Source organism: Rhinatrema bivittatum, unplaced genomic scaffold (assembly GCF_901001135.1).
Source record: "Rhinatrema bivittatum unplaced genomic scaffold, aRhiBiv1.1, whole genome shotgun sequence".
Classification (NCBI taxonomy): domain Eukaryota; kingdom Metazoa; phylum Chordata; class Amphibia; order Gymnophiona; family Rhinatrematidae; genus Rhinatrema; species Rhinatrema bivittatum.
The window spans coordinates 84,357-110,177 of NW_021821078.1; the positions used below are offsets into that span (position 1 = coordinate 84,357).

The 25,821-nt window shown below is 42.1% G+C and overlaps 1 protein-coding gene across 1 annotated transcript; it reads right to left on the reverse strand.

Moving 5' to 3' along the window:
* Positions 1–21,256: 21,256 nt before the first annotated feature.
* LOC115082435 lies at positions 21,257–22,129 on the reverse strand. The gene has a single exon (XM_029586665.1). It carries the CDS (start codon positions 22,127–22,129, stop codon positions 21,257–21,259), a length of 873 nt encoding a protein of 290 aa, XP_029442525.1.
* Between the last annotated feature and the right edge of the window lie 3,692 nt (positions 22,130–25,821).

Genomic DNA, 25,821 nt, shown 5'->3' on the forward strand with positions numbered 1-25,821 from the left:
TTTCAACGCCCACGTGGGCGGCGACAGTGAGACCTGGAGGGGGGTGATCGGGAAGCACGGCCTCCCCGATCTGAACCCGAGTGGTGTTCAGTTGTTGGACTTCTGTGCTAGTCACAGTTTGTCCATCACGAACACCATGTTCGAGCACAAGGGTGTCCATAAGTGCACGTGGCACCAGGACACCCTGAGCCGGAGGTCGATGATCGACTTTGTAGTCGTATCATCTGACCTTCGGCCACGTGTCTCGGACACTCGGGTGAAGAGAGGGGCTGAGCTGTCGACCGATCACCACCTGGTGGTGAGTTGGATCCGCTGGGAGGGGAGGAAGCCGGTCAGACCTGGCAGGCCCAAACGTATCGTGAGGGTCTGCTGGGAACGACTGGCGGAACCCTCTGTCAGCGAGGTCTTCAACTCCCACCTCCGGGAGAGCTTCTCCCAGATCCCGGGGGAGGTTGGAGACATGGAGTCCGAGTGGACCATGTTCTCCACCTCCATTGTCGATGCGGCCGCTCGTAGCTGTGGTCGCAAGGTCTCTGGTGCCTGTCGCGGCGGCAATCCCCGAACCCGGTGGTGGACACCGGAAGTAAGGGATGCCGTCAAGCTGAAGAAGGAGTCCTACTTATCTTTGTTGGTAGGTGGGACCCCAGGAGGCAGCTGACAGGTACCGGCAGGCCAAGCGTGCCGCAGCCCGTGCGGTCGCAGAGGCAAAAACTCGGGTCTGGGAGGAGTTCGGGAGGCCATGGAGGAGGACTATCGGTCGGCCTCGAAGAAATTCTGGCAAACCGTCCGACGCCTCAGGAGGCGGAAGCAGCTCTCCACCAGCACTGTCTACGGTGCGGGTGGGGAGCTGTTGACCCTGACTGGGGATGTTGTCGGGCGGTGGAAGGAATACTTCGAGGATCTCCTCAATCCCATCGTCACGTCTTCCGAAGAGGAAGCAGAGACTGGGGACTCAGAGGCGGACTCATCCATTACCCAGGCCGAAGTCACCGAGGTGGTTAGAAAGCTCCTCGGTGGCAAGGCTCCTGGGGTGGATGAAATCCGTCCTGAGTACCTTAAGTCTCTGGATGTTGTGGGACTGTCTTGGTTGACACGCCTCTGCAACATCGCGTGGCGGTCGGGGACAGTGCCTCTGGATTGGCAGACCGGGGTGGTGGTCCCTCTGTTTAAGAAGGGGGACCGGAGGGTGTGTTCCAACTACAGGGGGATCACACTCCTCAGCCTCCCCGGTAAGGTCTATTCCAGAGTACTGGAGAGGAGAATTCGACCGATAGTCGAACCTCGGATTCAGGAGGAGCAGTGTGGTTTTCGTCCTGGTCGCGGCACACTGGACCAGCTCTACACGCTCCATCGGGTGCTCGAGGGTTCATGGGAGTTCGCCCAACCAGTCCACATGTGCTTTGTGGATCTGGAGAAGGCGTTCGACCGTGTCCCTCGGGGCACCCTGTGGGGGGTGCTCCGGGAGTACGGGGTCCGGGGTCCTTTGCTAAGGGCTATCCGGTCCCTGTACGACCGCAGCAGGAGCTTGGTTCGCATTGCCGGTAGTAAGTCAAACCTGTTTCCAGTGCACGTTGGCCTCCGCCAGGGCTGCCCTTTGTCACCGGTTCTGTTCATTATCTTTATGGACAGAATTTCTAGGCGCAGCCAGGGTGTAGAGGGGGTCTGGTTTGGGAACCACAGAATCTCAGTCTCTGCTGTTTGCGGACGATGTGGTTCTGTTGGCTTCGTCAAATCAGGACCTTCAGCGTGCACTGGGGCGGTTTGCAGCCGAGTGTGAAGCGTCCGGGATGAAAATCAGCACCTCCAAATCCGAGGCCATGGTTCTCGACCGGAAAAAGGTGCTTTGCCCTCTTCAGGTCGGTGGAGTGTCCTTGCCTCAAGTGGAGGAGTTTAAGTATCTCGGGGTCTTGTTCACGAGTGAGGGACGGATGGAGCGTGAGATCGATAGACGGATCGGTGCAGCATCTGCAGTGATGCGGTCGCTGTATCGGACCGTCGTGGTGAAGAGAGAGCTGAGTAGGGGGGCAAAGCTCTCGATTTACCGATCGATCTACGTTCCGATCCTCACCTATGGTCATGAGATTTGGCTCATGACCGAAAGAACGAGATCGCGAGTACAAGCGGCCGAGATGAGTTTCCTCCGCAGGGTGGCTGGGCGCTCCCTTAGAGATAGGGTGAGGAGCTCGGTCACTCGGGAGGAGCTCGGAGTCGAGCCGCTGCTCCTCCACGTCGAAAGGAGTCCAGTTGAGGTGGCTCGGGCATCTTTTCCGGATGCCCCCTGGACGCCTCGCTGGAGAGGTGTTCCGGGCACGTCCCATTGGGAGGAGGCCCGGGGAAGACCCAGGACACGCTGGAGGGACTACATCTCTCGGCTGGCTTGGGAATGCCTTGGGGTTCCCCGGAGGAGCTGGGGGAGGTGTGTGTGGATCGGGAGGTCTGGGCGGCTTTGCTTGAGCTGCTGCCCCCGCGACCCGACTCCGGATAAAGCGGAAGAAAATGGATGGATGGATGGATGCACACATTATGAATGCATACATGTATGTAGAATGCACACTTTAGATGGCACATGTATGTGCCATCTAAAGTGTCAAAATAATCAGGATTTCTGGTAATTACTTCTCACATGAAGTCATATAAATCCTGCCCACCCCAAATAATTTATATAGTAACTGATCATGATCAATCAATCAAACTGCACACGGGATAAGAAGATGAAAAACTTTACAGCTTTGGCGTATTGGTGACCACAATTCACATCACATCAATCAGTTGTGAAACCAGCTGTTTTTGACCCAAATGTTGCTATGCCATTGATTGACTGATTGATTGGTTACCTATGTCCACTTATTCCAGTTAAGGGTCACTTAATATAAAAGACTGTATTATCTAGGTAGTAATTGTATTATTAAACAGTTGTGTAAGTGACTTTTGGTCAGTGGCCCTGTGTTACTGTCACACTCATATGATTTATTTTTTGTACTTTCAGATATGGTGAGAAGACAACATCACAACAGAAGACAAAACCAGAGGTGAGAAAATAGCTTTAATCCAACAAACTGAACATTTCTAACAATATACATACACATTTGGCCTATAACAGGCAGCAAATATGTGTTTGATTTCATTCAATCATTATCAATCACCATGCTGCCTATTGTTTTGTCAGCTTCATAATTGCAGTTATTACTGTTTTATTTACAGATTAAGCCTGCTGGCATCACCAATGTTAAGCCAACTGTCCCAAAAAATAGAAAACCTGATTTTTGCCTCATAAAGTAAGTACAGACTTTCAGGTGGATAATTATATACGTATCCTGAATATGATTTGTCTCTGAATGATGATGCATGTCTTTGATTCATCATTCTATAGGGTTTATGCTAATGGACAACCACTCATCCCTCCTGTACAAATAAGAATACCAAAGAGTACATTACAGAGGATGGAGAGTGTAATCACCACGGTGGCGCTCAAAATGCACCTTCCCGGTGGAGTGAACAGGTACTGTGGATATCATGTGTACTGTGAGCCAAGCAAAACTATTACATTCAACATTTATACTTTAATATACTGAATGCAATTAACCCAAAACTAATTTAAAGAAAAGACAGCCTTGTAAAAGTAATCTGAATTATCAACAGTGCTGTCACTATTATTATTATTTTCTGTTATGAAACCTAGTAGAACAACAATTAACTTTCCCATGTAAATTCTGTAATGTTAAACTTTTGCACAGTGGCACAAAACACCATCATCCCTTAATCCCCTATTGCTCCCGGTGTGTAGTGAGCGCCTTGTATGGCAGCACCCTGACATTGGGGCGAATGTGAGGCATTATTTGTAAAGTGCTTTGAGCATCTGATGCAGATGGAAAAGCGCTATATAAATGTAGTCCATTTATTTAGCATATATTTAAGCAGCCTGATGTTACCTGATTAATGTCATTTACAGTATTTATTCACAAATGAGAACAACAAGCTCATTTCCAAGAGAGCTACATGCTAACTAGCTAAGCTAGCTTGGAGTGGCATGCTAGCCACAAAGTAAATGAACAATTTCATTAAAGAGTTTCCAGTATTGTCTTAAAATGTACTGCAGATTATTGTGTGTTAATCAACTGTTTGTACATTTATAGGGCAGAGTTGTCTTAAATTATATTATAAATGTAAACATACATTCCACTGGTCATTAATGGACTGAATCAGATTGAATCATTTTTAAATACTTGTAATTGCAGTAGGAACTGGAATTAGATTTCAAACATGAAATTGGAACAAAGCAATCATGTTTCTGCTTATCTCTTCCTTGAATTCACAGTCTTTACACACTCGATGGGCATCCCATTAAAGTTCCAATGGGGATCAAGAACGGGGCGAGTTATGTTGCCGTTGGAAAGGGAAAGTTTAAACCTGCTGCATACGGTCAACAAAGTCAACCATCCGTCAAGAACAGCACGAATGAACGGTAAAGCCAAAAAAAAAAAAAGATGAAGAAAACCCTTTTTTGCATTCTCATGATTCTCATGTGAAACACTTTTTTAATTCTGACATTGTTTTTACTCCCTACAGTAAAGTCAATGCATCTGCTGTTCCAACAATGAAACCTCCAATGGAAGTGTGAGTTCACTTTGTTTTGATTTCATCCTGTTTAAATTTTCTCCAATAAATTTCCTCCACGAAAGTGTTTTAACACCTCATTAGTATCACAGCTAAAAATGTTGATCAAGATCAGGCCTCTGAATTCGGTAGAATTTATATTTTAATATTTTATTTATTTTTTTGCACAATAAGGTTTCTTTTGTGTTTTTTTCATGGGTGATATTTGTGAAGTGTGTAATATTCCAGCCCAGTCTCATGTTTTGTTTTTTTTGTTTTTTGTTTTTTTTTTTTGTCCTCCCATCATGAAATGATTCGAATTTTTGTGACAGGGTTTTTTAAAACTCACTATTAATAACCCTACCCCTAACTATAATTATTAGTATTCATATATTATTATGATTATTATTATTATTATTATTATTATTATTATTATTATTATTATTATCATTACTAAAAACACTGAAAAGTCAATCATAAATGAGTGAATTAATCTGTGGCCATTTTTTCTCTCCTCTCTTTTTCAAAATCTCCATATAGTGTGCTGATGCAAAAATACTAAGATGACAAATGGGAAAGATGTTAAAAAAAAATCAGCACACAGAATACGTCAAGAATCCCAGTTCCCTCCTCAGCACCAGATAAGCAGCACAGTTCTCGAAAAAAACACCGGCTGCCGTTTGGACACAAAAGGTAACAACATACACTCAACAAAAATATAAACGCAACACTTTTGGTTTTGCTCCCATTTTGTATGAGATGAACTCAAAGATCTAAAACTTTTTCCACATACACAATATCACCATTTCCCTCAAATATTGTTCACAAACCAGTCTAAATCTGTGATAGTGAGCACTTCTCCTTTGCTGAGATAATCCATCCCACCTCACAGGTGTGCCATATCAAGATGCTGATTAGACACCATGATTAGTGCACAGGTGTGCCTTAGACTGCCCACAATAAAAGGCCACTCTGAAAGGTGCAGTTTTATCACACAGCACAATGCCACAGATGTTCGCAAGATTTGAGGGAGCGTGCAATTGGCATGCTGACAGCAGGAATTGTCAACCAGAGCTGTTGCTCGTGTATTGAATGTTCATTTCTCTACCATAAGCCGTCTCCAAAGGCGTTTCAGAGAATTTGGCAGTACATCCAACCAGCCTCACAACCGCAGACCACGTGTAACCACACCAGCCCAGGACCTCCACATCCAGCATGTTCACCTCCAAGATCGTCTGAGACCAGCCACTCGGACAGCTGCTGGAACAATCGGTTTGCATAACCAAAGAATTTCTGCACAAACTGTCAGAAACCGTCTCAGGGAAGCTCATCTGCATGCTCATCGTCCTCATCGGGGTCTCGACCTGACTCCAGTTCGTCGTCGTAACCGACTTGAGTGGGCAAATGCTCACATTCGCTAGTGTTTGGCACGTTGGAGAGGTGTTCTCTTCATGGATGATGCGAAGGAGATGTGTTGCACTGCATGAGGCAAATGGTGGTCACACCAGATACTGACTGGTATCCCCCCCCAATAAAACAAAACTGCACCTTTCAGAGTGGCCTTTTATTGTGGGCAGTCTAAGGCACACCTGTGCACTAATCATGGTGTCTAATCAGCATCTTGGTATGGCACACCTGTGAGGTGGGATGGATTATCTCAGCAAAGGAGAAGTGCTCACTATCACAGATTTCGACTGGTTTGTGAACAATATTTGAGGGAAATGGTGATATTGTGTATGTGGAAAAACTTTTAGATCTTTGAGTTCATCTCATACAAAATGGGAGCAAAACCAAAAGTGTTGCGTTTATATTTTTGTTGAGTATATGTAGTGAGACACATATGTGCACAGCTTTCAGTATATAAATACATATATACAAAAAGCAAGTTGGGACATTTTAGATGCATCATGGTGAAAACCCTGTTAAAACTTGACAAAACATCCTGGCAAAAATAGGTTTTTACAGGCAAAAACACAAAGTCTGTCTAGAGCAGGAAAGATACATTTGAAATCTGTGTCAGAGTGAATTCACATATGATTATTATGTTAAAATTCTGTGACAAGCACGATAATGTACAAATGGTTAGACCCATATGTATGGGAACTCTATATACATTATGTAGCAAAAACTCAATGTGACAAAATGTAATTGTGGAAAAGTTTATTAAATTGCCTGAACAAACTTGCCTGTAAGTTTCTCACACAGACTTCAAGGGAGACTACATGAAGAGGTGTGATAAACAAAACTGGTCTTTGATTTTGATTCTGACATGACTTTAAAAGAGGTGTGATCTTTTGATCTCAGTATAAATATGAGCTAATTTGACAACAAAAATCCATTTCAAGTGGTTATTTAACACAGACACATCTGCTGTTATGCACCTTGAGTATATTGTGCTGTTATCATTTAAAATGACAGTTTTATATTGGTGATTTTTTTTAATCATTATGATAGTAAATCAGATTGGACTGATGTGATTGTATTTTATTTTTTTAAATTTTCATTTTAATTTTTTTCATTTGTCTTCCATTTACCTGCCTCACTATTTACCTCTCTGCCTCCTCAGATAGGGAAATAAATCTCATCCAGGACCTGCAGCAGTGCTCTGTGGTTTGTGACTTTCACTCGGACACAAATTGTGACCTCGAGAAGAAAGAACAGAAGCAGATGGCACTGAAACGAGTGTTGTACTACTTCAAGAACGAAACAAACACCATCACTGAGCCCATGTATCCAGAGATGGTGAACATGGTCAGTACACCTGAGGATTATAGTTTTGTGGGTTAAACTAAAGATAAAGATGAGGGTGAAACCTGGGCTGAGAATATTGCTGCGTTTACACTTTTTTCAGCTACATTTTCTCTGTTAATATTGTGTTTCTGGTGTTAAGTGTGAATAGAAAACAGAGCGACAGATAGAGTATGTAAAAGTTGGTCTAGTTGAGGTTCGCATTAACATTTCCTCATATGTCCCACAATGACACAACAGGAGTCCCTGAGTGGACACAGATTGACTTTTTGATGTCATTTGCGTTAAAATGTGATGACTTGGGTGTGAGCCTAGACTGTCCGTGATATCCAAGTCTTTAGTATCCTGATGCTTCCTGTCGAACTGTGCGGTTGTGAGACTTGGAATAACCAGTGACCTGTGGTGATGACTGGGTGTGTTTGGTACTAGGTTTCTTCTGAGGATCCTTGGTACCTCTGGATGGAGTTTTTGTTCAATGATCAGTTACTTACAGAGATTCAGATGAGGTGTTTTACTTGCAACTATGATATTTTGGCCTTGCAGTGCATGATCCAGTGCACAGGTGCTGCAGTGTTGAAGGCATCGGTGGCTGAGGAAAGACAATTGTCTGTGGCAGATAGACGGTGACTTTTGAAGGTTGGCGATAGGTCGGTTGTATGTTTGGATGAATGCCTTCTAGTACCCAAGGTGGTGCCATGGATGTGGTGAAGCGTGGCATGAGTGAAGGCTCCCAGAATTGACATGACTGCGGAAAAAGAGAGAATTCTGGGGAGAACAATTCTATATTCACCCTTTATTACATTTTCAGAGGTTTTAGAAAATGATGATGTTTCATGCACTCTGAGACCACGCCAAAAAAGAAAGTTGCCTTTGATAGCAGAGAATTATTTACAAACCAAATATCCTGTCTGTTGTACATATACATGTCATACATATACACGTTATACATATACATGGATAAATAAGCTTTTCAACCTACCATCCCTGGTTCTCAAGACCAGGTACCTAAGTGGCTCTACTCTATTCTACTCTTCTATTCTACTCTTTTTTTTAGATATTTAGATATATCTTAGTATACACTAGTGTAGTTCTACCTTATACTAATTGGAATGTATTATAAAGACATACCTTACTGAATTTTCATGTATGTCAGCTGAAAATTGACCTTTGATCTTCTTTCTTCCAGTGTGAAGCGATCATCTTCAGACGTTGCCTCCGTTGTCCAGTCTAAATGAAGCAGACGATAATGAGTACACACTTGACGTTCCATTGCCACTCCCCCAGGTTGAGTATTGTGATCCATTTTGTAATAGTTTAACCAAGATACAGGTCAGGTTTTGGAATGTGCCCCAGTGCATCCACCACATGATGAAAGCTTGTTGGATCCTGGGTGGAAAAAAACTGAGTTCACTTACCACTTAGTTTTATCCTTAATGTATCCAAAAAAAAGTAATTTATAAGGGGGTGTCTTTATGCATAAAAATATGGCATAACTGCTGCAAATATATATGTAGTTTTGCAGATATAGCTACTGATGCACTGTGTCCCTTGATTCACCGTGACCCAGTTTCCCCTACTGTACCTCGTCTTTGAACACTCTGACACAAATATCATTGATTTTAATTCCCAGAATTCATTGCTTTATCTTTGTTTCTCATGCAGCTGGCCCTTCAGTGCTTATCTAAGTTTTTAACCCATCCTACGTTTGACCCAAAGATTGGAGAGAAGTACATTGACAAGAAATTTGTCATGCAGGTAAGAACTACACATTATAACAACGTTTGTGTGTTACAATTTTGTATGGAAAACTGTTCTTACGACTGGTTTTAGTAATACGTTTCAAATAGTGAATAACCTTTCTTCTATTGCAGCTTCTTCAACTTTTTGAGAGTACAGATCCCATGGAGAGAAAAATTCTCAAAGTAGTGCTCTACGGGATCATTGAAACATTTGCTGGATTGAGAAAGTTCATCTTCAAAGAGATCAGTCACATTTTCTGCAGGTCAGTGATGTTCCCCTGCTGCACCACTCCCTTTTAAAGATGCCCAAGCCATTGTTGAGTCTGTTCTTCGTTTCCTTTATACTCAAATAATAATAATAATGATAAAAAAAAACAATAGGAATCCCATATAAATACCGGATTGATAAGCAGTATCAGCAGGAAGCAGTAGTATTATTAAACTCTTGATACCATTTCTATTTGTGGTGTTGGTACTTGTAAAATGTTTGTATTAACTTTTGTTTCTTTTCAAAGGTTATTTATGAGACGGGTCACCACAGTGGTATTGCTGAACTCCTGGACTTAATTAGAGGTATGGAACTGCTGATTTCACAAACAAATCTGACACATCTTTTAGGTGTTCTTGCATTTACTTTTCCTTTGATAACCACAGAGAGGAGCAAATGAAGCTGTACCATAATGATGCCTATTTAATTCCTTCCCAGTCATTTCTACAAGCTAACAAGGTTTTTCAGGTGCACTTACAGGTTTTTGTACCCACAGTTTAATCAAAGATCTTGAGGAGCCACTACGTCAAGACGACAGGAATTTCCTCTTGAAAGTTTTGATGCCTCTGCACACAGCGGAGTCACTTGGTGACTATCATCCAGAGGTAATGCGTGCAGGGAAATTCTGTTCTCTCATCATCTGAGCAGTCACCATTTCTACTCACCTGAACTTTTGTCCTCATTTTTGTATTTAAATTTCAATCCTCTGACACTAAGTGTTTCTCTTTATGTGATTTGCAGTTGGTCAGATGTGTTGAACGGTTTTTTGGAGAAGGATGAGATGGTAACTGAACCGGTACGTCAAATAACTTGTGATGCAATATTGTCTATGTAATTTACAGCAGTGGATAAAACAACAAAAAAATACAGTTATCTGCCAACAACTATTCTTCGATACAAAAGCAGATTACAAATACTAATCATCCATTCCAGCTGTCACAGAATAAGAAAGTTCACTCACTCCATCTACATTACAGCATAAAGAAAAAGTACACAACAGTACAGTTAGAATGAACAGTATTTAACCTACCTTAAAATGGGCTGCAGATGACAGGTCTCATTGTGGATCTGCAGACTTTGTTCATTCAGAAATTTGTATGTGAAGACCAAACTTAGGTGCACCATGCACACATGATGGTCAATACACAATTTTCTAAAATGGTTAGTGGAGGCAACAGGTGTTAATGCAACTGCCACAATAATCACGACACCTCCAGTGTAATGCGCATGTTATATGCATGCTGATTTGTATCCTCTCCAGAAAACCTCTTGCTTCTGAAGACACCATCTCAAGATTAAGCATTTGGTGCACATGTGTGTAATGGTTACAGGCGCAATTCTGATTGGCTGATATTATGTTATGCCCACAACATACCCATGACTATTTAGGCAACTTAATCCAGCCGCTTCGTGCCCAGCACCTTGTTTTCTGCTCAGATTTTGACACAGTTTAAAAAACAGAAAGCACTTCGAGGACACCCCAAAATCATTTCCAACACCTATTATAGTCCATGCCCTACAGACCATCAAGATAGGGCCCATCTATATATTTGAAACCTGAAAAGATGCCACCTCTTTTCTGAAACATACTTTATTAACGTGATTGTTCTCTTCCTTTACCATCACAACAGGTTGTGATGGCCCTCCTGAAATACTGGCCAAAGAGCAACATTAAAAAAGAACTGATGTTCTTGGATGCGCTGGAAGACATTTTGCCTATCATCGATCAATCTGTCTTCATCAAAGTACAAACACCTGTCTTTAAACGTTTGGCCAAGTGTGCATCCAGCCTGAGCCAGAAGGTAGGTGATGAGAGATCAGCAATGTTGCCTTCATGGGTCATAATCGTTTTCTATCAGGGGGTCTTTCAGTTGTGCTTTGACTTGATTGATATATCTGTCCTCTGTAGGTGGCTGAACGAACCCTTTTGTTTTTCGACAATGAAGATGTCATGATTTTGATCAGCGACAACGCAAGAACCATCATTCCAATTTTGTTGCCTGTACTAAAGAACAGTGCACAGACGCACTGGAAAGAGTAAGATACCTGACTGTAGCTGTGCAAATATCCTGACACACACACACTGCACGTCACAGCAAGTCAACACAAACACCTAGAAAAACACGACTCCAGCATGAATTGCAGCTGGCAGACACCATCGCAAATATGTCCAAAATTTAATATTGCAGTTGAAATTTGCTGCTCCCTCTCTTCCCCCTGATGAATTAAGGGGGTGATACACAGCAGTAGCATTAATCAAACAGTGATGGTAAGACATACCAGCAAAAACAACAGGAACGGTGCCAACAAAGGACGTACATACATAGTTTTTTCACATGCATGTAAGAAACTATGAATCTTAAAGTCATTTATTTTTAATGTCTCAATCATATTATTAGTTTGGTTTTGTTAATTTATGATTGAAGTTTATAGACTAAACAATCATACAGTTATAAAAGCAGAAGTGATCATTGTAGCTGTTTCACTTATCTGGCAGTCAAATGTCTTTGTTCACAAAAATGCCACTTTTGAGTTTTGATTTTTACTTGTGTGGTTTACAGGCGTATCAGAAATAAGACCTTCTGTCTTGTACAACGTCTGATGGACATGGAGCCGTAGTGCTTGGCTGGTCAAAGCAAGTATGTATTCTTTTATTTATCACCACTAACATCATTACCTTTGTTTTTTCCATGTCTGCTTCTTAACATACAGTGGGGTAAAAAGGTATTTAGTCAGCTCCTGATTGTGCAAGTTCTCCTGCTTAGAAAGATGAGAGAGGTCTGTAATTTTCAGCATAGGTACACTTCAACTGTGAGAGACAAAATGAGAAAAAAAATCCAGGAAATCACATTGTAGGATTTTTAAAGAATTTATTTGTAAATTATGGTGGAAAATAAGTATTTGGTCAGTAATAAAAGTTCAACTCAGTACTTTGTAACATAATCTTTGTTGGCAATGACAGAGGTCAAACGTTTCCTGTAAGTCTTCACCAGGTTTTGCGCACGCTGTAGCTGGTATTTTGGCCATGCAGATCTCCTCTAGAGCAGTGGATGTTTTGGGCCTGTCGCTGGACAACATGGACTTTCAACTCCCTCCACAAATTTTCTATGTGTTTGAGGGTCTGGAGACGGGCTTGGCCACTCCAGGACCTTGAATGCTTTTTACGGAGCCACTCTTTTGTTGCCTGAGTGGTTGTATTTGGGATCATTGTTATGCTGGAAGACCCAGCCTCATTGCATCTTCAATGCTCTCACTGATGGAAGGAGGTTTTGGCTTTAAAATCTCACGATACATGGCCCTGTTCATTCTTCCCTTAACACGGATCAGTCGTCCTGTCCCCTTTGCAGAAAAACAGCCCCAAAGCATGATGTTTCCACCCCCATGCTTCACAGTAGATATGGTGTTCTTGGGATGCAACTCCACATTCTTCTTCCTCCAAACACGACGAGTTGAGTTTTTACCAAAATGTTCTACTTTGGTTTCATCTGACCACATGATATTCTCCCAATCCTCTTCTGGATCATCCATATGCTATCTGGCAAACTTCAGACAGGCCTGAACATGTACTGGCTTAAGCAGGGGGGCACACCTGACACTGCAGGATTTGAGTCCCTCTCTGCGTAGTGTGTAGCCTTTGTTACTTTGGTCCCAGCTCTCTGCAGGTCATTCATCAGGTCCCTCCGTGTAGTTCTGGGATTTTTGTTCACCGTTCTCATGATCATTTTGACCCCACAGGATGATATCTTGCGTGGAGCCCCAGGATCGAGGGAGATTATCAATGGTCTTGTATGTCTTCAATCAGGGGCTGACTAAATACTTTTTGGCCCCATTGTAACAAAACAAGTTTTACAAATTTTGATAAAAATGTTGTGCTCTGTTGATACATTTTGAGGTGTGCCTCATAAATTTCAAAGTTTTTGTTTTTGAATTCATAAACTTACAAGATGGGTTATAATAGAATAACTAAAGTGTAACAAACTTCTGTATAAAATTTCAACAGAACGTCAACATCGTGGAACATAGAAGTGAAGAATTTGCACTGCAACAGAATGGCGTCCTGTCCGGGGTGTAACCCCCCCAATGTCCTGTGACTGCTCCAGTCTGCCCCCCCAACCCTTGACTGGATGAGGCAGGAACAGGAAATGAAGGAATGAAAGAAGTTGCAGGCATCAGATATCACAAAACATGAAGACGTCATCACCTTCACCTTAAAGACCATCAATTAGCCATTAAATAAACTAACTTTAAAAAAAGACACATTTTCCTGGTTGTCATCTCCAAACCTTTGTCTAACATTTTTTAAAATGTAGTTTTATGTTGGTTATGGTTCATATTCACTATATTTATGTGCTCTTCTCACTGCCTTCAGTGGTGTAAACTATAATTATAAAGAGATTAACTGAATATATACACACACAGTCTGTTAGAAACAGATTCAGTGTGTATTTGAAGAAGGCATAAATATATTTGTGGTAAATGGACTGCATTTATACACCGTTTTTCCATCTGCCCCAGAAGTTCAAAGTGCTTTATAAATACGCCTCACATTCACCAGGTGAATACACATACACACCAGGTGCAACTAGGGTCTTAAGGACCTTTATCGATTTTTCTGTCTGGCTGGGTTTTGAACCGATGAGCCACATGGTCTGAAGCCCAATGTTTTACCACTAGACCATCCAGGCTGTTATCGCTGCATCACCACTGTGCTATGAAACAAAGAATGTTGCCACATTGTTGATTATCTGTGTGGAAAAATGGACTTTTTGCATATTTAAACCAAAGCAGAGTGTTACTGGGCTTTTAAAACATGCAACAGCTGCAGCGCTCACGAGACTGAATTGGGATTAATTCATTTAGCACTTAAAAAAGAAAGAAAGAAAACTTTGTTAGTCTGGTAAGTCCCCTGTCATCATAATGTCGGCCCAATGTAAATATGATTTAGCACTTGTTGGGATTACAACTGATACAAAGCATCAATTTGTCTCCATAGTCTCTAATTTTGTCAGACAAGTGGACAACCCTGTCATCAGTGTAGAAATGTAATAAAATCATCAGAAAATATATGTTGCAAGTGATTACAAAAATAATTTAGTAATTATATAAAAGAAGAAACCGGTTAATAACTAGAAAATGCAATTTTAAGGCAAAAAACCCCACTGAGTTATGTATAGCACATTGGAGCTGTCTCAAACAACCATGTATTTATTTTTTAGCAGTTTGTACGGCACAATTGTCAAAGGTGCACAGAGAGTCTTGATTGCTAACAGTGTGTTAATATAACTGATGTAAAAAGTCACCTTTTCCTTGAACTTTCATATAACTTTTTTCCTCAATCTGAGTTATGATAGTGTTTCCCACATGGGGGAGCCAGAGAGCTGTAGCAGTACAATGTGTGGGTCAGTTTTCTGCTCTGTGGAAGCTTCCATGACTGCTGTGGAAAGTTTGCAGTCACTATCCATCTCGTACAAGTTTACATTATAAACCTCATTCTTACTGTGTTTTCTGGCAGTGATATTCTGTAGTTCTTTGATGTCCAAATATTTCAACCTCAAATGATTGATATTATGGTTAAAATCACGAGTTAAACAAGCAACATTAAATCAGTAAAGGGTTGGTAAGGTTGGTCTTACCCATGTGAAATGCCTTGAAGCAGCTTTGTTGTGATTTGGCTACATAAATAAAATCAGCAGAATTGATATTCCATCATAGAACAGAATTTATAATCTCTGGTCCAAACGTCGTAGAATATTTATTTCAAAGCAAACGATAACACTTCATTTTTGCCTCAATTTTCAGTCAGTATTGTTTAATCATTGTGTGGGCAAGATGGAAGAAAATGTTGCAGTACTCACTCCTGTTCAGTTAGTGGCAGTAATGCGCTAACGGTTTATCAATTGGTAAACTTTGTAGGAAGAAGAAGAAACGTCAGCTGATTGGATCATAGATATTATGTCACACTCTCACTATCACTGGTACCACAGTATCTTATACAAAGAGACTGGTAGCGTGTTTTTGAAAACATGGCTGTGATTGGTCCATCTGATACGTTGGCCGCTACTGGCCATCACGCCACGCTCTGTGATTGGCTGTGGCGTAACTGCTGAAATATAAGTTGGTTCCACTCCTCCAGAGACTGTGGTACCAGTGCTACGTTGTAAACAAAGGCTGCAGCCAATTAGAGAGCCGGCGTGTCTCAGCCAATCAGCAAAATGTCAGGAATCCTGACTAAAGGTCACGTGACCAATTAACCCGATACCGACTCCTTTGCATTGGCTGGAGGAGTGGAACCAACTTACACTCTCACGAGCGCCACTAGCTTAGCTTATGGCAAGCTTAAAAGTGGACGCTCTCGATTTGGCCGAACTTGTAGGCAGTTTTTGAGTATTCTGTTGTTAGTACGACGCCCAATGAATTCCTGCTCAAAAGTAGTTCCTTTGAGATAATGAGTATATCTCATCTAAATTAATTCTAAAAAATTACCAGTAATAAAATTATAAAGATAACTCAAGTGTTAAGAGTGGCCATAACAAATATTTAAGAAACTTAAAGTTTAGGACCCCAACTTCACCTGTTATCGCCAAGCACATTGTAAACATTGACACGATGCAGTTTCAGTTGGTGGAAGAGTTCAGAAAGATACGATTGGAATGTTTTTGATTACCATTTACAGCTGGTGATGATTAAAGACTTGGGTGTTAACTTTGTGTTAAAGTCAGAACAAGAAGGTTGCACTGAAAGAGATCTGTCTGGGAAGAGACACATTTTGTGTGTTGTCGTTCCAGCGAGAGCGGCACGCTGAGCAGGGTGGAGAAGCTAGTCCGGAGGGGAGCTCAGCCTGTGGCGCGGAGATATCCCACAGTTCCATAATAGCAGAGATGTTGGTCCAATGAGAGCGGCACTCTGAGCATGGCGTCTACTTACATAATGTCATGTAAGTAGATGCCTCATAACTTCCTGTAACGTAATCCAGCGTCACCGCCATATTGGATTGGTCTCTTCAGAATAGGCTCGCACCAGTCGATGGAGAGTGAGCAAATTTGCCAGTATTTTGTGCTGCTTACGGTTGCAATAACCGGCACAGTATAGAAACCAGATTACCTCCCACAAATAAGATTGAACAATAATTTTGGTTATTTTACCATTTGTAATATTATGTCCACGTAGCAAATGGTACTTACGTGTAACGTTATTACAGCAGGAACTGGTACTCTCTCTCATTAGCTGTGTTTCCATCCAGCTAGTATCGCAACTCTTAAGTGGATTTTTGTTAATGTGGCAAAAGGAAGAGTGCATTTCCATCCAATTGTTATGTGCTTTTGCTTCACAATTCCCAATTTGGAATTGAGAACCATCATTTCATGCTTCAGTCATTTGTGGTGTCTGTTAGAGGTGGGCGGATCGATTCTAATATTGATAATATCGATACCAACGCTGGTATTGATATTGAATGATCCTCATGTAAAAAGGTCAATACTCAAGCTTTTTTTCTCTCCCACACGCACTGACTGCTGTGCACGTAGATTCATCAGTCTACTCTCTGTAAGAGCAGCACTGCGCTGTGTCACACAACACAGAGCAGCGCACCCTTGTATTGTGGTTTGTCAGCCCTCTACCTCAGGAGATTTTGTTTTAAGTTGTGCTGAGTGATATTTTTTAAACAAAAATTTTGATTGTGATAAATCAAATCAAATCAATTTTATTTATATAGCGCCAAATCACAACAAACAGTTGCCCCAAGGCGCTTTATATTGTAAGGCAAAGCCATACAATAATTACGGAAAAACCCCAACGGTCAAAACGACCCCCTGTGAGCAAGCACTTGGCTGACAGTGGGAAGGAAAAACTCCCTTTTAACAGGAAGAAACCTCCAGCAGAACCAGGCTCAGGGAGGGGCAGTCTTCTGCTGGGACTGGTTGGGGCTGAGGGAGAGAACCAGGAAAAAAGACATGCAGTGGAGGGGAGCAGAGATCAATCACTAATGATTAAATGCAGAGTGGTGCCTATACAGCAAAAGAGAAAGAAACACTCAGTGCATTCATGGGAACCCCCCCAGCAGTTAAGTCTATAGCAGTGTTGGGAAAGTGTCTAAGTACACGGCCCCACAACAGGGGGCGCCAAATGAACGGACAATTGAATAGGTCAAATAACAACACTTTACTGTTCGAACGTGCACAACAAACACAACAGATTACACATAGATCAAAGGTCAAATTACAAGGTGTCGTGTGGGCAGGCCTCGAAGATCGGCGACCACTGTCCCCAAAGCAGAACCGGATACCACACCGCTTTCCTCCGCCACCAGACCCCGGGCAATACTGGAGCCGCCCAAGTCCCAAACTCCCCAGGTGGCCTACCTACCTCCGCGTGTCGGACCTGGTATGCTGTGCGAGGAACAAAAACACCAATAAACGTGGGTGCGTTTCATGTCTACCCAGCAATTCTTGCACGGCAGGAAGCTACCTCACCTCTCGTTGGAGAAAAAAGTCTGTTATCACTTCAACAAAAATCCACAAAGGGCTTTCTATCAAGCAAGTCAGGCTGAGGGATATTACATTTCAGGTAGAACGATATCTCGGCAAAGAGGTGGAGGATGACGTCTTGCGATATACCGATGCAGATCAGATGAGTGGTGACAGCTGTCTACAGGTGATGATGTCAGCTGTACCCGGCTGCTCCTGTGAGGCGGCAGCGCCTCTGGTGCCTGGAGCCAGCACTCCAGGCAGGGTGCCCTCTGGTGGTGGTGGGCCAGCAAGTACCTCTCTTCAGCGGGCCCACACAACATAGCAGCATAACTAAGGGATGGTTCAGGGTCACCTGATCCAGCCCTAACTATAAGCTTTAGCAAAAAGGAAAGTTTTAAGCCTAATCTTAAAAGTAGAGAGGGTGTCTGTCTCCCTGATCCTGAATTGGGAGCTGGTTCCACAGGAGAGGAGCCTGAAAGCTGAAGGCTCTGCCTCCCATTCTACTCTTACAAACCCTAGGAACTACAAGTAAGCCTGCAGTCTGAGAGCGAAGCGCTCTATTGGGGTGATATGGTACTATGAGGTCCCTAAGATAAGATGGGACCTGATTATTCAAAACCTTATAAGTAAGAAGAAGAATTTTAAATTCTATTCTAGAATTAACAGGAAGCCAATGAAGAGAGGCCAATATGGGTGAGATATGCTCTCTCCTTCTAGTCCCCTGTCAGTACTCTAGCTGCAGCATTTTGAATTAACTGAAGGCTTTTCAGGGAACTTTTAGGACAACCTGATAATAATGAATTACAATAGTCCAGCCTAGAGGAAATAAATGCATGAATTAGTTTTTCAGCATCACTCTGAGACAAGACCTTTCTAATTTTAGAGATATTGCGCAAATGCAAAAAAGCAGTCCTACATATTTGTTTAATATGCGCATTGAATGACATATCCTGATCAAAAATGACTCCAAGATTTCTCACAGTATTACTAGAGGTCAGGGTAATGCCATCCAGAGTAAGGATCTGGTTAGACACCATGTTTCTAAGATTTGTGGGGCCAAGTACAATAACTTCAGTTTTATCTGAGTTTAAAAGCAGGAAATTAGAGGTCATCCATGTCTTTATGTCTGTAAGACAATCCTGCAGTTTAGCTAATTGGTGTGTGTCCTCTGGCTTCATGGATAGATAAAGCTGGGTATCATCTGCGTAACAATGAAAATTTAAGCAATGCCGTCTAATAATACTGCCTAAGGGAAGCATGTATAAAGTGAATAAAATTGGTCCTAGCACAGAACCTTGTGGAACTCCATAATTAACCTTAGTCTGTGAAGAAGATTCCCCATTTACATGAACAAATTGTAATCTATTAGATAAATATGATTCAAACCACCGCAGCGCAGTGCCTTTAATACCTATGGCATGCTCTAATCTCTGTAATAAAATTTTATGGTCAACAGTATCAAAAGCAGCACTGAGGTCTAACAGAACAAGCACAGAGATGAGTCCACTGTCTGAGGCCATAAGAAGATCATTTGTAACCTTCACTAATGCTGTTTCTGTACTATGATGAATTCTAAAACCTGACTGAAACTCTTCAAATAGACCATTCCTCTGCAGATGATCAGTTAGCTGTTTTACAACTACCCTTTCAAGAATTTTTGAGAGAAAAGGAAGGTTGGAGATTGGCCTATAATTAGCTAAGATAGCTGGGTCAAGTGATGGCTTTTTAAGTAATGGTTTAATTACTGCCACCTTAAAAGCCTGTGGTACATAGCCAACTAATAAAGATAGATTGATCATATTTAAGATCGAAGCATTAATTAATGGTAGGGCTTCCTTGAGCAGCCTGGTAGGAATGGGGTCTAATAGACATGTTGATGGTTTGGAGGAAGTAACTAATGAAAATAACTCAGACAGAACAATCGGAGAGAAAGAGTCTAACCAAATACCGGCATCACTGAAAGCAGCCAAAGATAACGATATGTCTTTGGGATGGTTATGAGTAATTTTTTCTCTAATAGTTAAAATTTTATTAGCAAAGAAAGTCATGAAGTCATTACTAGTTAAAGTTAAAGGAATACTCGGCTCAATAGAGCTCTGACTCTTTGTCAGCCTGGCTACAGTGCTGAAAAGAAACCTGGGGTTGTTCTTATTTTCTTCAATTAGTGATGAGTAGTAAGATGTCCTAGCTTTACGGAGGGCTTTTTTATAGAGCAACAGACTCTTTTTCCAGGCTAAGTGAAGATCTTCTAAATTAGTGAGACGCCATTTCCTCTCCAACTTACGGGTTATCTGCTTTAAGCTGCGAGTTTGTGAGTTATACCACGGAGTCAGGCACTTCTGATTTAAGGCTCTCTTTTTCAGAGGAGCTACAGCATCCAAAGTTGTCTTCAATGAGGATGTAAAACTATTGACGAGATACTCTATCTCACTTACAGAGTTTAGGTAGCTACTCTGCACTGTGTTGGTATATGGCATTAGAGAACATAAAGAAGGAATCATATCCTTAAACCTAGTTACAGCGCTTTCTGAAAGACTTCTAGTGTAATGAAACTTATTCCCCACTGCTGGGTAGTCCATCAGAGTAAATGTAAATGTTATTAAGAAATGATCAGACAGAAGGGAGTTTTCAGGGAATACTGTTAAGTCTTCAATTTCCATACCATAAGTCAGAACAAGATCTAAGATATGATTAAAGTGGTGGGTGGACTCATTTACATTTTGAGCAAAGCCAATTGAGTCTAATAATAGATTAAATGCAGTGTTGAGGCTGTCATTCTCAGCATCTGTGTGGATGTTAAAATCGCCCACTATAATTATCTTATCTGAGCTAAGCACTAAGTCAGACAAAAGGTCTGAAAATTCACAGAGAAACTCACAGTAACGACCAGGTGGACGATAGATAATAACAAATAAAACTGGTTTTTGGGACTTCCAATTTGGATGGACAAGACTAAGAGTCAAGCTTTCAAATGAATTAAAGCTCTGTCTGGGTTTTTGATTAATTAATAAGCTGGAATGGAAGATTGCTGCTAATCCTCCGCCTCGGCCCGTGCTACGAGCATTCTGGCAGTTAGTGTGACTCGGGGGTGTTGACTCATTTAAACTAACATATTCATCCTGCTGTAACCAGGTTTCTGTAAGGCAGAATAAATCAATATGTTGATCAATTATTATATCATTTACTAACAGGGACTTAGAAGAGAGAGACCTAATGTTTAATAGACCACATTTAACTGTTTTAGTCTGTGGTGCAGTTGAAGGTGCTATATTATTTTTTCTTTTTGAATTTTTATGCTTAAATAGATTTTTGCTGGTTATTGGTGGTCTGGGAGCAGGCACCGTCTCTACGGGGATGGGGTAATGAGGGGATGGCAGGGGGAGAGAAGCTGCAGAGAGGTGTGTAAGACTACAACTCTGCTTCCTGGTCCCAACCCTGGATAGTCACGGTTTGGAGGATTTAAGAAAATTGGCCAGATTTCTAGAAATGAGAGCTGCTCCATCCAAAGTGGGATGGATGCCGTCTCTCCTAACAAGACCAGGTTTTCCCCAGAAGCTTTGCCAATTATCTATGAAGCCCACCTCATTTTTTGGACACCACTCAGACAGCCAGCAATTCAAGGAGAACATGCGGCTAAACATGTCACTCCCGGTCCGATTGGGGAGGGGCCCAGAGAAAACTACAGAGTCCGACATTGTTTTTGCAAAGTTACACACCGATTCAATGTTAATTTTAGTGACCTCCGATTGGCGTAACCGGGTGTCATTACTGCCGACGTGAATTACAATCTTACCAAATTTACGCTTAGCCTTAGCCAGCAGTTTCAAATTTCCTTCAATGTCGCCTGCTCTGGCCCCCGGAAGACAATTGACTATGGTTGCTGGTGTCGCTAACTTCACATTTCTCAAAACAGAGTCGCCAATAACCAGAGTTTGATCCTCGGCGGGTGTGTCGTCGAGTGGGGAAAAACGGTTAGAAATGTGAACGGGTTGGCGGTGTACACGGGGCTTCTGTTTAGGACTACGCTTCCTCCTCACAGTCACCCAGTCGGCCTGCTTTCCCGGCTGCTCGGGATCTGCCAGAGGGGAACTAACGGCGGCTAAGCTACCTTGGTCCGCACCGACTACAGGGGCCTGGCTAGCTGTAGAATTTTCCACGGTGCGGAGCCGAGTCTCCAATTCGCCCAGCCTGGCCTCCAAAGCTACGAATAAGCTACACTTATTACAAGTACCATTACTGCTAAAGGAGGCCGAGGAATAACTAAACATTTCACACCCAGAGCAGAAAAGTGCGGGAGAGACAGGAGAAGCCGCCATGCTAAATCGGCTAAGAGCTAGTAGCTGCGCTAAGCTAGCGGATTCCTAAAAACACGCAAAGTGAATAATGTGTAAATAATTTAGAGGTGATTCAGCAGAGGGAGTGCTTTAGTTAAGGCACGTGAAGATTACACTGTGAAACAAATCGTTATCTAGTTAACTAGATCAATCTAACTGCGCAGATTAAACAGCTAACAGATACAGCAAAACACCGCTGTGCTCCGGAACAGGAAGTGATACAATACCGCAGTGAGAGCCAACCACCAGTAGAGGCCAAAATAAAGTATTTTGTTGTCATGTACAATGTTTGGTGAGGTCTTTTGGATCCTTTGGAGCTTAAATATGAAAAAGTATCGGTATCAGTATTGATATCGGTGATACTGGGCCTGTATTTACTTGGTATCAGATCAATACCAAAATTCCCGGTATCGCCCACCTCTAGTGTCTGTATTTCACAAAGTAATGTTGCACCACATCGCAAAATTAACTACACTGGAGTTACAGACTGCTATCACACGCAAGAAGCTGTGTAAAATAGTTCTTTTTCAAGGGTTTTAGCTCTCCAGCCCCAGTTGCAAGCCTAACAAGGTAGTTTAAGACCCTAGAATGACCTGGAATTTGTTTTCCTGGCCTTGAAAAATGTTCATTTTTGTAACAAAACCTGGTGAGCAAAGCAGAGGAAAGTAAAGTGATGTCCCCTGTGTGTGTGTGTGTGTGTGTGTGTGTGTGTGTGTGTGTGTGTGTGTGTGTGTGTGTGTGTGTGTGTGTGTGTGTGTGTGTGTGTGTGTGTGAGAGAGAGAGAGAGAGAGCGAGAGAGAGAGAGAGAGAGAGAAATAAATTCAAATGAACAATCCAGTCTTGTTTCTTTACTAAATTATAAAATGTATTAATTTATACATTTATCTATATGCCACACCATATGTCTTTGTTAAAGAGCACAAGACAAAGTCTCTCATCATGAAAGTATGTATTTCTAATGTGTGACGGCATCCTGTATCGTAACTATCTCTGCTGTTTCTAACAAACCAAACCGTGGGAAAATCGGGTAAAAATGTGGGGAGTTATGGATTATTGTAGTTGGGGATACACCTTCCGCAATACAAATAAATGCACTGGGGGCGCAATAGGGATCAATCCAAGATGGCGGGCATGCTGATACAATAATACAATACAATAATATAGATTCTATTCAGTCAAAGTATGCTTCAAACAGATTTCATCCGACCTTTGATACTGGACTGGGACATCCTGAAACAAGACATATTTATTGTGGTTCATTGTTCACCAAGGAGGCAAAGTTTTAAGCCCTGTTAGTTGGTTAGTTAGTTTCTCTGTCATCTGGATTGTGCAAAATCTGTAAGACCTTTAAGAAAAAACATTACACATAGTTGTAGCAACAATAATGTGTAGATTTAGTGGAGATCCAGACAAAAGCTCACATCCAGGGTATAAATTCTCATCTGTGGATGTTCCTAATTCAGTCCACTGCAACAAATCAGGCTGCAAATGCATGTCATAGAAAAGTGGACAGTTGTCATTGGTGGATATCTGAGCAGTTTAAGTGGTCTTCCTGTTCATTAATTGTGGCTTTTGTGCAAATATACAAATAGATATCAAGTTAGGCCAGGGAGCATGTGTTCATACTGTGTCACCACATCCACCACACTACAGCAATACAGCACCACTTTGGGTCTTGTATCTTAACTATGCAGGTAGACAATCGGTCCTTTCCTACCTCTTGAACCTAACCATCTGTCTCCTGCAGCCAGGTGAAATGTAGGCATTCCACTGACCTTCTCCAGCTGCTTAGTGCAGCAAGTACCTGAAATAATCTTTCAAATAGTGGTATAAACACCAAATTGTGTGTGTGTGTGTGTGTGTGTGTGTGTGTGTGTGTGTGTGTGTGTGTGTGTGTGTGTGTGTGTGTGTGTGTGTGTGTGTGTGTGTGTGTGTGTGTGTTAAATACTCCTTAGACATTACTTTTGTGAAATAGACAAAGCCCATTGACCACTCAAATTTTCAAGATTAAAAAAGAAAGGAAGCAAAAAGTAAAATGGCATGTGCAATTCTGGCATATTTGAAATACATAGACTCCCACCCCGTGGCCCAATTTGGATGATTCTTTGTTTCCAAAAGTGGGCTTATGAACGAGTAAGTCCTATACATGCCCTGGGGCTCACTGGGCTAGTGGTAATCCCTGTATATCGTGGCATGAAGCAGATGAGAGTCTATAACTCTCCTTGAATGGAAATGCCAGTCCATCACAGCTAGTTGGAACTGTGATGTTGCAAACCTGAGTCTTCATATTGGCAGCCAGCATACTTAACATGCTGAAGTAATGCTGCTGGAGTTGAGGAATGGCTTGTGGAGTTCCAAATTTGGGTTCTACATGGTTAAAAGTTGTAATTTTAATCTAACAACATTAGTATTGGGTATGTCTGTGCACCTTACTTGTGTGAAGCATCTTGAGGCACCTTTGTTGTGCTTTGGCACTATATAAGTATAATATAATACTATCAATAACCAAAGACACAAATTTAGATAGGCTTCTAAGAGAAACCAGGACATGTTCTGGGAAAACAGGATGTGTGGTGACCCTAGATAAGATCTGATAGGAGTTTCCATGGACTATGGTGTGTTGCAGGTTACATTTTGATCTGTAGTGAGAGTAGAATGCAGGTTGAGTCTAGCCTGGAGATGTGGTGATACGCTCTGGAGAGAAGGGGAATGAAAGTCAGTTGAAGTAAGACTGAGTACATGTGTGTGAATGAGCAGGAGCCTGGTGGAATAGTGCAGCCCAGTTTCACTTTTTTTTTTCGTCCTCCCCTGACGAAATGAGTCAAATTTTCGTGACAGGGTTTTTTTTTAACTCACAATTCCTAACCCTACTCCTACCCCGACCCTAACCTTAACCATAACCTAATCTTACTCTTTCCCCTCACCCTAACCATAACTACCCGACCCCCCCGCTTCACTTTTAATTTCGTGCAGCCATCACGGAATGAATTAGAATGAATTGGTGCTGCCGTGACGAAAATGAGGCGCTTTTCGTCACAACATCACAAACCAATAGATTAACCCTCTGGGGCCGACGCCGTTGTATACGACGGCTGGGACCAAGCTTTACTAAATTCGAAATAACTTTTTAATGATAAAAGATAGAAACTCTTTTTTTTTTTTTTTTGCTGAAAAGTTAACTCCGCGGACTTTCGAGCCAGCATCCGCCATCTTGGTACTCCCCATAGAAGCTGTGTGATGACGTGCGGAAAGTGAGTGTCCAATCGGAATTGGTTCACCGTCACATGGTTTTCCAAAATCCAATCGTACGGCAGATTTACCTCACGTGCTAAACCAAAGATTTTTTTTCACAGATGTCTTACTAGTTTGCCTGTAAATGCCGTTTGAGTAGCCCCCTGGCTGCTCTCTCCAACGCGCCCTGCGCCATTACGCACAGCGATCACTGAAAGTGAGCAGACGGAGCAGACAGAGGGCCTCTCATACAATCTCACATGCTCAAACAAAGAGTGTCTAAGTATCAGGATTACTCCACTAGCTTGGCTGTGAATGCTACTGGATCAGTCTGTGGCCAGCTCTCTCCCTCCGCGTAAAGCACCATTTACCATATCAATGGAGTGATGGGGAGGGGCTGCTCCTCAGAGTGTAAATAAGCCTGGAAGTGTGAAAAGTGCTTT

Bases quoted from the DNA above. Each gene is read 5' to 3' on its own strand.
- LOC115082435 (XM_029586665.1), bottom strand. From the start codon at position 22,129: ATGGCGGCTTCTCCTGTCTCTCCCGCACTTTTCTGCTCTGGGTGTGAA.